A 17,186-nucleotide genomic window follows, 5' to 3' on the forward strand; every position below is an offset into this window, starting at 1 on the left:
GAACAAGAAAGTCGAGTATGCTCAACTGTGAGATACTCGCTACTGATTATGAATAAAAGCAATTCCTTATGGTATTATTCATAAAATATACCAAATTAATATATAATACCAAAAGTCATACTTGTTATATTGAGATAGTACTACATTCAAAATATACCATAGAATACAAAAAAAACCAGATTATCCTGCCGTAGTAAGTTACAATACCCTTTTACTCCATTGGAGTGGGTATAAAAAGAACTGAGTGAAAGGATTCTAAAGGAATTTAAGTCCGTGTATGTGTGTGTCCAACTTTTGACATTTGCTAGTCAACTAGCCGGACGGACAAGCAGGATTTTTATTCTCTGTCTCTTCAAATGAATTTCAACATCAGAAGCAACAGCAACAGCATGTGTTTAACTTTGTCAAACATGCAATTTCCTTTTCCTGCTTCCTTTTTTGTTTTATACTAGTGTATATATTATACATTTGATTGTCACCTGACTGACAATTGTTACTCATATCCTTCATCCTTTATCTGTCTGCTTGCAGCGTGTAAATCCGTTAGCACCCATAGGCGTCGCGCTGAACGGCCCCGGCCTAAGGGGCCATGACGCGTTGGCCCTTTAACTTACTACTATTGCTCTCGGTGGCAGTACGCGACTGTAGCAATCATACCATCCTCACAGTCGGCTATCTGACGGCCCTCACTGGCGACCTCAAGGAGCGCCAGGGTCTGTCCATATCCGGTGCGCTGACAATGGCACTGAATGAGGTAATACACAGTTGTTGATTAAATGCAAAGTTCGCGAAATTAATTAAAAATTAAATTTGATATTTACTCTCCACACAGATCAACACAGATCCCAATTTGCTGCCAAATGTAACGTTAGCGCTGCGCTGGAATGATACCAAGGGTGATACGGTGCTGGCCACCAAGGCCATCACCGAGATGATATGCGATGGCATTGCGACCATATTTGGCCCCGAAGGACCTTGCTATGTGGAAGCAATTGTCTCGCAGAGTCGCAACATTCCAATGATTTCCTATGTAAGTCGCATACTTCACATAACATATTTATCAACGTTTAACACTGACAACAACAACAACAACAACAACAATGTTCTTTCTTTCCTTTTCACATTCTGGCAAATAGAAATGCGCAGAGAATCGTGCATCCTCAATACCAACATTTGCACGCACCGAGCCGCCCGATAAGCAGGTGAGTGTGCAATGGCTCATAAATCATGCATATACGTTTTGATACCCGGTAGCGAGAGTGCAGTAATGTCGTACAAGTTTGTGCCAATCGAAAAGAAAGCTGTCGTAGAAAACCAAATTACCTATTAAAACAATTTTTATTTTTAGAATTGATGAAGCACGAAAATCTTTTTTTAATTAATGTTTTGGCAAAATAAGCTAGGGGAATAAGGTCATGTCTGATATTAGGACAACATACATGTAGAACGGTTTACCAGAGTTTCAAGATTCTTATGCATTAATATTTTTATTATTACTTCTTAGCTTTAAGTGTCAGCCATGTTTCGAAGTTGCTTAATCAAAGATCATAGCGAGAGGTTTTATGGATTATGATGCTTAAAACTTTGCTAAAACCAATAGCGGAAGCATTTTAAAGATAATTTTCTAGAAAATCAGTGTATAATTTTATTGAATAGATTCTGAAAATGTAAGTATTGTTAGACTATTAAGTGAAGTTATACATATAGGTAACTCATAATATTATACTATGCCAGAACTTTTAACTAAGCATAGAAGCATACATTAAAATACTAAAGCTTTAAAGACAATAAACGAAAAGTAACTAAAATAAAATATATTTATATTAAATATAAAAATAAAAATGATTTTAAATTTAAAATGGAATTTAGTTTAATTTAAAAGGTTTCTTTGATTCAAAAGTTAAAGCAGGTATCTAATAGTCGAGTACACTCTCCCGCAGCTTTCTTACTTCATTTCGTTACATGTTATGTATATAGATTTGCACATTTTGAATGGCACTGAAGCATTCTGGCATTGTCATATTTGCAGGTTGTCAAGTCACTGATTGCATTGCTGCGATATTACGCATGGAATAAGTTCTCCATACTGTACGAGGAGGTGTGGGGCACCGTTGCCGATCTGCTCAAGGAGCAGGCAATTAAAAAGAATATGACCATCAATCATAAGCAATCGTTCATGGATGATTATGGCAAGTGCTGTGAAATGATGATGTCCTGCTGTCGCTCCGGCTATTGGTATCAGGTGAGTAGTCAGCGGATTAACTTACGAATATATGCGCATTCCTAACTAAATAGTTGGCAATCTCCCAAGGTGGTGCAAAACACAATGAATCGCACGCGAATCTATGTGTTCCTTGGCTCGTCGAATAGCTTAACGGACTTCATGAGCTCGATGGAGACGGCGGGTTTGTTTGCGCGTGGCGAGTACATGGTCATCTATGTGGACATGATGGTCTATTCCGAGCGGTAAATTAGCAAAGATGATTATCATTAAATACCCGCCGACTGACTTGCTATCGTTCCTTACCCTGTTATTGCAGTGAGGCCTCCAAGTATTTGCGCAAAGTGGATCAAATCACGCGCATGAAGAACTGCAAGAGCACCGAGAACTTTAATCAATTGGCACGCAGTCTGCTCGTTGTGGCATCCACACCGCCAACCAAAGGATACGAGGCGTTTACGGCCCAAGTACGCAACTATAGCTCGATGCCGCCATTTAATTTCACCGTGCCCGAGTTGTTCTCGCAGAGCAAGTTTAACAAGGTGAACCAACGGCTAATTTTATATTTATAAAGCGCACTTTATTAATGTCTTTAACACCTTGCAGTTTGTGTCGATATATGCCGCGTATTTGTATGATTCGGTTAAGCTCTATGCCTGGGCATTGGACAAAATGCTGCGCATGGAGGAGCGCGTTCTCACCGATGAAGTCATCTCCGATGTGGCCAGCAATGGCACGCGCGTTATCGACACCATCATCAAAAATCGTACTTATATGAGTGAGTATCTCTGGCAGTCTTCATTAACCTGTTACTCATAGAGTAGAGGGGTAACTTTGTGCGAATATAAACCCACCCTACAAAGTATAATTTCAAAGCTAGATTCTCGATTTTTACATATAATAAAAACAAAAGACTCTATGATTACTGAAGTTAGAAGTTAACAATTGCACTCTATGGTATATTTTGTAGTGGTATACAAATATACCAAATCTGACCTACAGAAGAGAGCATATTTCATCAGTATATTTATTTTGAAAATTAGACTATTTTTTCGATCGTATTTATTGTACTCTATGGTATATTCTGCATGTAGTGGTAAGCAATATACCAAATATAACCTGCAGAAGCTCTCTTCAGTATATTAATTTTGTAAATTTGAGTATTTTGTCGATATATTTATCTAGTTTTATTTTATATTCTATGGATATCGATATTCGAAGTGTAGCTTTTCGCATATTATAGTATTTTTTGATATATTAATATGGTATATTTTATCGATTATAGTATTATTATGCTTTAACTTATTTGTTAATCCACATCGAGTTAATCACATGCTTTCCATCCCAAAATAGGTGTCACCGGTTCCACAATCAAGATCGATCAGTATGGCGACTCGGAGGGCAATTTCTCGGTGCTGGCTTACAAGCCGTACAAATGGAATATCACCGAGAATATACGTTGCAATTATCATATGGTGCCCGTGGCATATTTCCATCAAGGCGAAGAACTTCCAGTGAGTGAGTCGTCTTTTCTTTTTTTTTTTGTATTATTTAGTTTGATTTAATTTTCGAAAAAAAAACTCGTAAAAATACTTTACTACAAATTCACATTCACATTAAATTTGCATTGGAATTTGCAGGAATATAAACTGATTAATGGTTCGATTGATTGGCCCTCGGGTGGCGAGAAACCCACCGATGAACCCATGTGTGGATTTGCCAATGAGCTGTGCAAAAAAGGACGATACACACTACACATCCACGGTGGCAGCCGTGGTGTTGGGTGTGCTGCTCTTCTGCTCCGGCGTAGTCACCATGTCCATCTATCGCAAGTGGAAGATAGAGTTGGAGATTGAGGGTTTGCTCTGGAAGATTGATATATGCGAAATCAAAGGCTATTCTGGCAATGAAATTGTCGCCTCGCCCAGCAAAGTGAGTTTCACTCTTGATACTCATTAATATTATGATCTAACAATGAAATTTATATTTATCAGGTCAGTTTGATGAGCGCCCAGAGCTATGGCTCCCGGTGGTCGCATCAGTTTGTCACCTCAACGGCGCGTTTGCGCGGCGCCGTAGTGCGTATCAAGGAGTTGAAGTTTCCGCGCAAACGCGACATCTCACGAGAGATTATGAAGGAGATGCGTTTGCTGCGTGAATTGCGTCATGATAACATCAACAGCTTCATTGGCGCCTGTGTGGAGCCCACACGCATATTGCTAGTCACCGATTATTGCGCCAAAGGCAGTCTTTACGACATCATTGAGAACGAGGACATTAAGCTGGATGATTTGTTCATCGCCTCGCTCATTAATGACCTCATCAAGGTAGAAGATCATGTCAATAAGTTATTGAATATGTAATTGATTGTGCATTTATTTGCAGGGCATGATGTACATACACAGTTCACAGCTGATCTATCATGGCAATCTCAAATCCTCGAATTGTGTGGTCACCTCCCGCTGGATGCTGCAGGTCACCGACTTTGGCCTCCATGAGCTGCGCCAGTGTGCCGAAAGCGAGTCCATTGGCGAGCATCAACACTACAGAAGTAAGCTCTTATAGTTTATCAATCAATTTGAATATTAAATATCCTTTTTCCTTCTTCAACTCAGATCAACTTTGGCGCGCACCGGAACTGCTGCGCAATCATAATCTGCATGGCAGCCAGAAGGGCGACATTTATGCATTCGCCATCATCATGTACGAGATATTTAGTCGTAAGGGTCCGTTTGGACAAACCAACTTTGAACCAAAGCAAATCGTGGACTTAGTTAAGCAGCTGCCCATGAAGGGCGAGGAGCCATTTCGACCCGAGGTCGAGTCCATCATTGAGGCCGAATCGTGTCCAGACTATGTGCTTGCCTGCATCAAGGACTGCTGGGCCGAGAATCCCGAGGAGCGGCCCGAATTCGGTGCCATACGGTAAATACTATTCAACTTCAAAGCAAAGACAATTGCTAATTTAATTTTCTCATTCGCTAGCAATCGCCTGAAGAAGATGCGCGGCGGCAAGACCAAAAACATCATGGACCAAATGATGGAAATGATGGAGAAGTATGCCAACAATTTGGAGGATATTGTCTCGGAGCGCACGCGTCTGCTGTGCGAGGAGAAAATGAAAACGGAGGATTTGCTGCATCGCATGCTGCCGCAATCCGTGGCCGAGAAACTGACCATGGGCCAGGGCGTTGAACCCGTCTCCTATGATCTGGTAAGGCAATAAATAATCACAGTTTTGTCAAGCAATAATTAACGTGTGATTTCTTTCCACAGGTGACGATCTACTTCAGCGATATTGTGGGTTTTACGGCCATGTCGGCGGAGAGCACACCGTTGCAGGTGGTTAACTTTTTTGAATGATCTCTACACGGTGTTCGATCGCATCATACGTGGCTATGATGTGTACAAAGTGGAGACCATAGGCGATGCCTACATGGTGGTAAGTAAACCATAATTCAATTCGCTTCTTCAATCAACTAATTTCTCTCTGTCCTCTGCCAGGTCTCTGGTTTGCCCATTAAAAACGGTGATTGCCATGCGGGCGAAATAGCTTCGATGGCTCTCGATCTGCTGCACGCAGTGAAACAGCATCGCATTGCCCATCGGCCCAACGAGACGCTAAAGCTGCGAATTGGCATGCACACCGGGCCCGTGGTTGCCGGTGTTGTGGGTCTCACGATGCCCCGATATTGTCTCTTTGGCGATACGGTGAACACAGCGTCACGCATGGAGAGCAATGGCGAGGCGCTCAAGATACACATATCGAACAAGTGTAAGCTGGCGCTGGATAAACTCGGCGGCGGCTACATCACCGAGAAACGCGGCCTGGTCAGCATGAAGGGCAAAGGCGAGGTTGTCACATGGTGGCTGACGGGAGCCAATGAGAAGGCGATACAAAAGAAGCATGTGGATATGACGGATATGCCGCCGCCTTTGTTTAGTCGTCCACGCAAGAGTCCCAAACTCAATCCGGATTCGCGGCAACCCAGTTTACTGGCCATGCACAATTGTGGCGCCGGTTCGCGGCGTCAGAGCAGCGTGCCACGGCCCACGGATGTGGAGTCCACGTATAGTTTGCAGGGCTCCGTCTATCAGGTGGCACGCGAGTCGCCGAGATTGCCAGCGAAGCGGGAAAGGGAGCGAGAACGGGATCGGGAACGAGAGCGACCCTCGCTCAATGGACTGGGCGGACATTTCGTAGGTGGCGCGCTGCTGGAGTCCGCCCAGGCCTCGCTCAGCACGCTGAATCATTCCGATACAAATGAAACGAACTGTGATACTAACGAAGCCGCCATTCTCGATGGCGAACTGGAGCTAAACGGCGGCATCGGTGGTGCATCCGCCGCCTCCGCAGCCGCTGCTGCTAGCCTCATTCGACAGCCGAATGCGCTGCACAAACCGTTGGCCATGGTGCGACCGCATCGCATTATTAGCGCCGCGCAGCTGCCCCTCGATCAGGTCATGTCCAGCTCAGCGTCGTCGTCAGCCGCGCATCATGTTGCGGAGCTGTTGTTGCGTGAGTCACGCTCGATGGATCCGATGCCGCAGCAGCAGCTGCGCAAGCGGCACGAACGTGGCAAGTTACCGCCATCGAAGCTGTCCAAGAATAACTCACGCTCCCTGGACACGGGCGTCTCGCTGATTAGCGGCAATCCCAATGGCGATGTGGCCGCCGAGGATGAAACGGACGAGCTGGGCGCCAATCCCGTGGATGGCAATGATGGCTACGACGATGAGGTCGGTCTGCTGATGCGACACGACAATGGGCAGCTGCCGCCGCTGCGCTACTCGAACAGTTTTGCAAATGCCCATCCCACCATTGTGCCCACAGGGATGAGCAGCACAGGCGGCGGCGGCAGCAGCAGCAGCAGGCGACGCACCAGCAACGTGTCGACGAGCAGCTGTGCCAAGCATTTGAACAACAATTGCAACGGCGGCATGAGCATCGAGGAGGACATGCAATCGCCGCTGCTGCAGCGTCAAGCGTCGCTCACCACGCCGCCCGAAGAGTTGATGGCGCACTCCAAGCGCTGGCACTCACTCGAACACATGGAGCCGGGCGTCACCGGACATGGCAACAGCGTCAGCTATGCCGCCGACATCGATGGCCGCCACGATGCGTCGGGCGACGGTGTTGGCGTTGGCTTGGATGGCCATGTGGGTCTCAATCAGCGGGGAGCGCGCAGCAGCAAACTGGGCAATTGGGTGGCCAATTTCTTCAAGGGCAACGGCATGCGCAACAGCAACAGCAGCACCAATGGCAACGGCAACGAGTCGACGCTGCGACGAGCCGGCGCTGGCTTCACCAATATGACAGCAGCTGCTGCTGCTCGGGATCGTGAGAGTATTGTGTAGTTTGGAAGAGCGGATAGAGATCGGAGAGAGAAGGAGAAACGGAGAGGAGATGGAGGAAAGTTACTCAGGAACAGTGCGAGCTGGTAAAAAAAAGGAACGTCGAAGGATTCAACATAAACAAAAAAAGAAGAAAATCGCATACATAAATAGAATTTCTTTCGGCTTATTTCATTGTTGTATGTTCATTGTCGTTTTGTGTCGATTTGTTGTGTGTCTGTGCTTCAACTCTCTAAAAACGATATATATCAACTAAATATATACATATATATTATATGATCATCTTAAACAATAACGAAATGCATATACATATTAGAGTAATTAAACGATTAACAACAATAACATCAACAACAACAACAACAAAATGAGAAAACGAACCGTCTAGTCACAAGGTCTTCAGACTAGTTATTGTTTTATATAAACTACAAGTAAAATATATAATTAAATGGAATATATATATATGCATAATACCACACACACACACTACACCACACACACTCACACATACATATATTTATACAAAAAAAAGAAAACTAAAGAAGAAAATGAAAATTTTGCTTTTCCACTAGGCGCAGCTAAAACGAAAATAACAAAAATAATTTTTGCAAACAAAACTCTAGTTAAATTATATGCGCAAAATCATGAATAACAAATGGAAACAACCACCAGCGAAAATGCATTAAAAAGCTAAAGAATATAACAAAAGAAATATATATTTTCAAAAATGGAATCAAATGTGTTTTTGCTAGTATGTAAATTTTAAGTGCGTGTGATTGTACGTATTTCTTAAGCCTAAACTAAATACACATATACTACTACAACGACTATGTATGTACTATATAAATATCCACACATACATATATACATATATGTAAATTATATATCGATATCGATGCATGTATGTATGTGTATGTATGTATACTTTTATTAGCTATTTTAAATGAGAATAAAACAGAAAGATAGAAAGAAATCAAAAATAATGTGAGCTAAATTGCTTCGCACGTTGCAATTGAGCTGTTTTTTAGCTGTATCTATGTATGTATGTATATTTTTAAAACCATGAAATTTGTTAAATTTGCCATATATAAATACAAACCCAAAACCAATGCAACTATTTACTCCTCTACTCTCGACAAATCGCAACTTACGCACGTCCATTTCAGTCCACAATTATCGGAGTGTCATTGAGTTTTAATTCAATGTGACAAATTCGTAATGTAATCCAAATTCTAAATTGCGTTCAAGTCATGCATTATACCACAAGGAATTCGCCAATAAGATGTGACTTATCTTTAAATCGTAGAAACAGGAAGAAACGTGATAAGATTGTTGAAATTCCCCCTATGCAATATATTTTCTTGCAAGTCAATGTTGTCGAGGATGTTGGTATCTAAAAAGAGAAATATGGGAAAGCAAAGAGAGAAGCTCTCGCAAGGAAGAAATTATGAATTTGACGATTGGAAGAAACATAAAAATTATGCCAAGGAATGGGAGAAACCAAACCGAGAAGCGAGGCAATCGGAGAGAAGAACGAGAGATGGCAGCAAACGGGAAACTAAAGAAAACATTCGTATCTCGACTGGTGATGAATGGGGCAGGCGAAAGACGGATAGCAGTAGCAGCTATCGCAAAAGCAACCAATCGGCAAGGAGAAACAGCTATGTCATAGACAGAATAGACTCCAATGCTAGCGTATGGTCAAGAAGAACAACCCATGGTAGCCAACATTCAACAAAGAGCCTGAGGAATAGGGAATTGAAGAAAAAGCAAATGAGCATTGATCTCGATTCTGTATACTCGGATTCAAGAAGAAGCACTGAGAGCAGACAAAAGTCGAGCAGAAATTCAATCACCAGCCAGGATTCAACGAGAAAGTCTTTACCTGAACAATCGAAGCGGGAATTACGCAAAAGCACTGAAACTAGGCAGTCAAAACACCTGAGTAATAACAATAATTATAGCCAAAGATTGACGCCAACTCCAGAGTATAAGCCTAGGAAACTCAGTGATTATAATGAGTATGGTGAAAAACCAACGGCAATAAATAGAAAGTCTTTACCTGAACAATCGAATCGGGAATCACGCAGAAACACTGAAAGTAGGCAGTCAAGACACCTGAGTATTATCAATAATTATAGCCAAAGATCGACGGCAACTGCTGGTTATATGCCTAGGAAACTCAGTGATTATAATGAGTATAGTGAAAGACCAACGGCAATAGAAAATTTCGAACGACTAAGAAAAGTTTCGCATAATATTCGTAAGTCCAGAGCAAATATTAGCCCCGACGAAAACGAAAGGGCAAGAATATTACAATGGAGAAAGAGAAACAGTGAAGGCTTTCAATTGCTGAGACGTGGAAGTGCCGCTAGTGAATTGTCATCTGATAGCGAAGCCGAAAGAATTGCCGCCTCATTAAAAACATCATTTAGGATGCCCACAAAAGTTTACACTTACGAAAAGAAACCGAAAGCGAGCAAAGATGTTCAGAGTGCTGCAACTGAGCATCCTCGTATCTCTGAGGTCAGAGCTGCCATCTTCAAAATGCTCAAGTCTATAACAAATCCACCGCAAAGTAATGACAGAACGATAACAGGTCATTACAAAGGGGTTCCAATGCCAACTCCAAGGCGAAAAAGTGCAAGTACAAGTAAAAGACAAACTGTGACTTTAAATCGAGATGACAAAACAATGGAGGACACTACGATAAAACCATCAACTAGGGAGTCCCAAGGAAAGACCGATTCTAATACCAATGTGGAAAAAAAAAAAGAAAGTTCTGTGTTATTTGATCTATCGAAGAGTTTAAAGCAATTAGAGCAGCAGCAAATTAAGCAGAAAAAACTAACAGATTCACAACTGGATAATCTAATACTTAATACGAAGGAGAGTTCGAAAGGCACAGTTTCTCCAAGGAAATCCCTTAAGAGAAGCATATCCAGAGGTAAAGCACTTCTTAAAAAAACTCGATGATCCTATTGCCAGAGCCGAATATATGAAGAAAATGAAATTAATGGCAACAAAACCTTTATTTGAAAGACGATTTTCCCATTATGGGAAACTGCCAAAAATGAATAGCCTAAAGAGCTTACAAAAAATTGTAGAAAAAAAAACATCGGTGGAAAGCACAACCAAGGGTTTAGTTAAATCAAAACATAGTAGTAATATATCAATGGAATTAGAAAAGTGTAAGAAAACATTTCTACAACAACCAAAGGTAAAGAAGAATTCCGAAAAACATGATGCTAGGAGAGCACATTTTCCGATATTGAGGAGCAGAATGTTGCGACCTGTACGATCATACAGCATGTTATCTCCTCGACATTCACAAGATGATCTAGATCCTAACTATGCAGCAATAACGTCACCACTTGAAAATTTTGATCTGGATGAATCAGAGGATCGCATGAATTCCGATAACTTTGCCCAACCATTAGCAGTACGTCGAACAATGCGCTCTGATGCTATGGCCATATATGATAGGAACTTTCCGGAAAAGATGCCATATGTACCACCAATTTCATATATGGAAATCTTAGAACTTTCCCCAGATGAATTTAATACGTTATTTAGAGGTTTAAAAAAGGAACTTAACGATCAAGATTTTCGACAAACATATGCGGCAATTAAAGCAAATTCCGCCTTGACTTTAAAATTCCGCCAAGAGCAATTGAGAAATTATTTTAATGATGAGGATGCAAAAGTATCGGATATGGATGACATAAGTATTGATGATATAGATTTGTCTGCTTTTTTGCATTTTCCATATCCCAAAAAGTATCATGATCCACAAAGAATTAAACAAACTCCAAAACCCAAATCGAAATTATCAAAACCGAAAACTAAAAAACTTCCAAAGAAAGTCGATGAAAAGCAGCCAAAGAAAGAAGCATCTGATCAACCCAATTGTTGTATTTGCGACTTTATCAATGGCACAGAAAATGTTAAGGATAAGCCGTTCATCATTAAGATGAAAGATCAAATCAAACGTGACGAACTGAAGGCATACCTAAGAAATAGACAAATCCTTCAGAACGGACCCGATAAAATTAACACCCACTTCACACCCGAAAAACCCAGTATTCTTGTTAAGTGTGCTGATGGATCCACCAAGTATCAAAGCTCTCCCACACATGTGTTCCTTAGAAATTGAGTTTAGCTGCAGAGCTAAGATATATTTCTAAAGAATTTTGACATTTGTGGGAGAGTTTCGACATTGATACAATTGTGATTGACACATGCTTATTACGTGTAAATTTCCATGAAATTTAAATTGTTTTCTTTAAATGTTTATAAACTAATAAATAAGTTGTGAAGTTCCCTTACTTTTGATCTGTTTTAATGAACACTTTTTTCAGATCTACTTCTAAAACCAACAAAACTGCAATGTTAAACAAAATTTTCAAAATAAGAATGTTGATTCACATGAAATTGTAATCAAAATACTATATGAAATTATAGATATACTTAAAGCATTCGTATTGTTAGGACTCGAAATTCTAAATTACATTTGAAATATGATACAGTTTGTAAATAATGGAAGCTCACCTACTGCCAACGATGATCACGGCCATGGTTCAGTTGCCAATCTATTAAACAGACTAGAAGAAAGCCGAAAGTCAATCTCTTGGTTGGCCGACTACAAAAAGGAAAAGTAACCGGATTTTCAATCAACCAAATATCTTTATAGAGGTGGCAAATCAAATGAATTCTCTTAAATCAGAATTTTTCAATTTACTCAAATTGAATGAGAAGAAACCAATTTTAACAAATGAAATAATAACCTCGCCACCACGACGTCTTAGTACATCTGTACAGACTAGACAGCAAACCATCGAAAAGCTGCCGAGTTCACCTAGTAGTAGTCCTAGTACTTCTAGTCGCATCTATAAGGTTCCAAGCCTTCGAAGGCTAGATCAACGACCAGTCGGCAAGAGCACAAGAATCACAGATGCCATCTTAAAAATGCTACAGGAAATATCATATCGCAAGGCACAGGAAGAAAAGGCCAAGATTCATCGTGATAGAACTAATTTAGAATTGGGCCCGCCATATCTTGAAATTAATTTTCCGTTAAGAGGAAAATATAAAATGCCAGTTTATAAAGCACCTCGGCTTTCGGAAAGGTCGTATTCGTTCATTCCCCAGTCAAAAACATTGAAAATAACTAAGAATAAAACACAAGGACGTAAAAGAAAAAAACGATCCGAACAAGATGTATTGAATATCAGTCAAACTTTAGTTACGAATGAAATGAAAGGATATCTCAAAGCTGTTACCGGACAACCTCAGTCAAAAACATTGAGGATGAATAAGAGAATTAAGAAAAGCCATAAAATACACAACAAATCCGACGTTAAAAGTATACATTTAACGGAAAGGGCAAAAAAACCATCCGACGTTATAAATATACATTTAACGGAAAGAAAAAAGAAATCGGAAAAGGACCAAGATAACACAATTAATAGAATAGAGCAAGACGAAATCAATATCAATCATATTTCAGGTACCAATGCTATGAAAACGTATTTGAAAATTATTTCCAAAATATCACCAACGTCCGATACTTCAACGAGTATTTCATCCAAATATAGCTATCATAAAGCAGTAAAGCAAGTAAGAAAAGCAGAACCAAAAGCAACAAACGATCAAATCGAAGAAATCAAAAGTGTGCGTTTAAGTGAAAACTATAATGAAGTCGCAATAGCAGATTCTTTAGAAAATTCGAGGAGATCTTCATTAAAAAAAATTGTGTTAGATAGGGAGAGCGATGTAAGATCTGAGCGATCCTCAATAATTTTGAAAAGGGAGAGCGATCTAAGATCTGAGCGATCCTCAACAATTTTGAAAAGTATCTCTCACGCTAAAAAGTTCAAATATCACAGAAAATCAAAAAAAAGCCAGGATGACATATCGCGAGACTTGGCAAATATCGAGAAAATGGTATCGAAAGGACATTCTATACCTCAAAGTCGTAAATTTCTAAGATCATTAGGAAAACGTAAAGTCATTCCGATAAAACCACATCCAAAAATTCATGAGGATACGGTCAGTATGATTGCGACACCAACAAGTAACTTGTCGATCCCCTTGGACGAAGGTTTTAACTTGCATAAAAGCCAATCTCATATGCAATTGATTGACACAAAGCCAACCGAAAAAAGCCAAACTCGTATACAATTGATTGACACAAAGCCAACCGAAAAAGAGCAAAAAGATAATCAGAAATATGGTGAGCCTTTAGTTGTTAGACGTACGATAAGTGCCGTTTTTCCACAAACTTATCCAATTCGTAAATCACACGAATTGCCGGTTGTAAAATCAATTTCCCCGTATGAATTCGCTAAACTGACACAGGAAGAACAACGTAGGATTTTTAATTATACGAAAGATGAGGAATCTGAATATACATCTTCGAAGCGCATTTGGGGAAGCTTTATATCTTCCACAAGTACAAGTAGTTCCATTGGATCCACTTATCACGCAGATAAAATCAGAAAATATTTCACCGAAGGCGATATGCGTATATCGGAGATGGACGATATATCTGTTAGTAATATTGACATAAATCGCTATTTACATTATCCCTATGATGATAAATATTATCGCATCGATTCAACCAAAACGTCGAAGGTAACTTCCGTGGTATCGAAACCAACTAAACAAGAGGAAACACTGAATTTTAAGCAAAAAGTGCAACGAGAGATTCGAAAAATAAGACAACTTGGCGAGTTAAGGAAAAATCAAGATAAGCTTGTAACTAAGGAACAAAGAGATATGGAACTAAAGAAAAGTGTTATGGAGCCATATAGAGTTATTATTGGATATGATGAGCCAACTAGTGTTCCGAAAACACAAAACTGTTGTATATGTACTTCGATGCATCCAAATCGGAAAGTTAAGGACGATCCATTGATTGTAAAAATGAAACGCGAACTGAAACGTCATGAGCTGAGAGCGTATATCAAGGAAAAGCAAGTCTACACATCAGTTCTTGATGAGATTTGTCCTAACATCTCAGTAGACATTGATAAACCTAGATTTCTTCGTCCATGTCAAAAATCTGGTTCTAACAATATCGCAGAATTGCTCTACAGAGATATTTCTTAGCTGCAGAGCAAAGAAATATTTCTGTAGAAATTCGGTATTTGTTTGTTTTTCAATTAATGTATTTAATGACTTTATTTTTGGTGTCTTTTTGTGTATATGTATCGTATATATTAATATATGATGGCTAAGAGCTACAGTCAAATGGATTTAATATCAACTTGTATACATAGTGATCTAATAATACTCTTTTAACTCATCGCTTCAACTATCGAACTTTTTTATCAGCTGCTTCTAATTACGAGTATACCAATTTTTAAATCCAGAATTTAAATCTTCTTACACGATAGTCATAATAATACTGCCGATAGTTGAGCTTGCTCCTTGCTTATTAAGTAAAACTGAATTTTGACTAGATTTTGATAAGTAAACAATAAATAATCACAAAAGGCCGCAATAAAGGGTTTTTTAAGTTGAATATGGCAATCGAATGATACGAATACAAAGCATAAACTTAATCTAATGACTAGCATCGTGTTTGAGTTAATATAATTATTTACATATTTGAATTGATTCTTTGATGAAAACCAATGCTTGAGCTTCACTCGAGCCTATAATTGAACCGACCTAAGTTAAATGTAAATCTTCCTGAATCTAACCTATTGGTGGTCTTATATGCGAACTGCTGATATATGTTGCTACCCGTAACACATACTATCCTTAACTAAATTTAAGAACTCTTCTATATACAAGCTATTGATTTGCTTCCCTACTTATACGGCAGCCTCTTTCGATCTGGTTCTTATGGCACCATCCATGGCCTGATGTTTTTGCTTGAGATTAGCTGCCTCATAATCGCTGCCACTTTCATCGGCGAACTGAATATCCTCCAGAGCAAGATACTCTTGCAGATCACTTGAGCCCTTCTCCACCAGCGTTTCCTTTTCAACATATGAACCCGTCATCGATTGACTCGAGTCCACGCTATCCGTCATCTTCGATACGTTCTGATGCACTGCAGCAATTTCTGCTATGTGTTTAGTTGCTGCACTCGGACGCAGTGTCTCCGATCCCGATCCCAATGCCAGTTCGTTGTTTAGCTTCAGCTGTTGTCTTGCTTGACGTCGCTGCTTGCGAGACATGTACGGCGTGGGCTGCTTGGTTGGCGTCTTCTGCGATGAGCTGCTCTTCTGATGCGTCTCGCAGGGCGACGTTGCCTTCGACTGCTGCTGGCTGCTGGGCAGCGAACGTTCCTCCGAGCTGGGCGTATTGTCAGCCGTTGTGCCCTTGCTACCGGGACACAAATAATGTCCATACTTGGGCATTTGGATTTCCTCGTAGAGTGGATTTGTTTCCTCGGGCACAGATGCTGGCTCGGGCGTTTTATCCTCATCCTCACGCTCGGGCGTCTCTTCGAATGGCGGTATCCATATGCAATAGGCGGGATCCATGCCCAGATAGGAGCCAGGCGCTGCACCCGCATTGATTACATTGTAATCATAGTAGTCCATCTCCAGTTCCTCCTGATTGCCCAGCGAGAACTCGGAGCCGGGACGTGTGAGCAACTTCTTGCGGTTCTGTTGATCCTTGGACTCCTTGGGATTGCTGGTCGTCCGTATGGTCGCTGTGCTGACCACGCTCGCCGCCGGCGAATAGCAGCCCTAAGAAACAAAGAGTTGCATTAACAGATCTAGAAATGACAGAAGCGAATCCCTACTCACGTTGGTCAGCGAGGCGCTTACACTGCGCGATCCCATGCGACCCAAGCAAAGCGAACCGGAGCCGGAGTTCAGTGACTTGGCATCCCTCAAACTCTCGTCCAGTCGAGAGCTGAGCAGCTTCAACGTAACTGCATCGTAGCGATCCGAGTACTTGCTCATTCTTTTGCTATTGAGTGGCGGACTGTTGCACAGTGAGCTCATGCCAGACGAAATGATCGATTCCGAGTCCTTGGCGCTATCCTTGCAGCTCAGTGGATCGGGCGGTGAATCTATCTTGGCAGTGTCATTGATATGCTGCAGTTCCAGCTCAGCTTCGCCTGACGACGGCGAGCCAACAGGACTGAGACTCTCTGCACCCGGGGACAGGGAAGTCAAGGAAGCACGTTCATTGCGTAGAGTAAGCATGGAGGCGTTGCTGCCGAAACCAGCTGCTTCCTCCCTACAAAAAACAGAATGTTTATGACAATTGCTTATTTTTGTATGCGGCTTCAACGACTTACCCATTGTGGGCCATTTGCTCGTCTGTGTCGGCATCTTTGAACTCCGTCTCATCAGTTACATGCTCCACATCGGCGCTTTCCCGCAAGATGGAGTGCCGCAGTTGACGCTTGGGTCGCATTTTCACCAGATAAATCACCTCGGAGAGCAGCGTGGTCGTCGAAATGGCACGAGACGGTGGCCCATGCAACGAGCTGAGGGATGCGCGGGGCGTATGCAGATGGGAACCCTCGTCCTGACGTCGCGCCACAGCCAAATGATACTTGCGATAACGCACCACATATTGGGCACCTGTTGAAGGAGTGACAGAGTTATGCGCAAGTCTCTTTGTGCTACGCTGACAA

The 17,186-nt window shown here is 41.3% G+C and overlaps 2 protein-coding genes across 2 annotated transcripts in view; one reads left to right on the forward strand and one right to left on the reverse strand.

Moving 5' to 3' along the window:
- The window catches only part of LOC133842214 (receptor-type guanylate cyclase Gyc76C-like), a 49,791-nt gene extending 34,959 nt beyond the window's left edge, over positions 1–14,832 (forward strand). Inside the window, 17 exon segments of the mRNA XM_062275235.1 lie at positions 532–754; positions 833–1,030; positions 1,137–1,202; positions 2,030–2,242; positions 2,312–2,466; positions 2,541–2,763; positions 2,828–2,999; positions 3,575–3,735; positions 3,862–3,954; positions 3,956–4,153; positions 4,216–4,548; positions 4,607–4,772; positions 4,837–5,146; positions 5,207–5,435; positions 5,498–5,572; positions 5,574–5,663; positions 5,726–14,832. Of these exon segments, the coding sequence (XP_062131219.1) occupies positions 590–754; positions 833–1,030; positions 1,137–1,202; positions 2,030–2,242; positions 2,312–2,466; positions 2,541–2,763; positions 2,828–2,999; positions 3,575–3,735; positions 3,862–3,954; positions 3,956–4,153; positions 4,216–4,548; positions 4,607–4,772; positions 4,837–5,146; positions 5,207–5,435; positions 5,498–5,572; positions 5,574–5,663; positions 5,726–7,579 (4,701 nt within the window). The 5' untranslated portion in view covers positions 532–589 and the 3' untranslated portion in view covers positions 7,580–14,832.
- The window catches only part of LOC133842216 (uncharacterized), a 28,730-nt gene continuing 25,400 nt past the window's right edge, over positions 13,857–17,186 (reverse strand). The window contains 3 exon segments of the mRNA XM_062275237.1: positions 13,857–16,284; positions 16,345–16,783; positions 16,845–17,133. Coding sequence (XP_062131221.1) covers positions 15,397–16,284; positions 16,345–16,783; positions 16,845–17,133 — 1,616 coding nt within the window. The 3' untranslated portion in view covers positions 13,857–15,396.

Source organism: Drosophila sulfurigaster, chromosome 3 (genome assembly GCF_023558435.1).
Source record: "Drosophila sulfurigaster albostrigata strain 15112-1811.04 chromosome 3, ASM2355843v2, whole genome shotgun sequence".
Taxonomy (NCBI): domain Eukaryota; kingdom Metazoa; phylum Arthropoda; class Insecta; order Diptera; family Drosophilidae; genus Drosophila; species Drosophila sulfurigaster.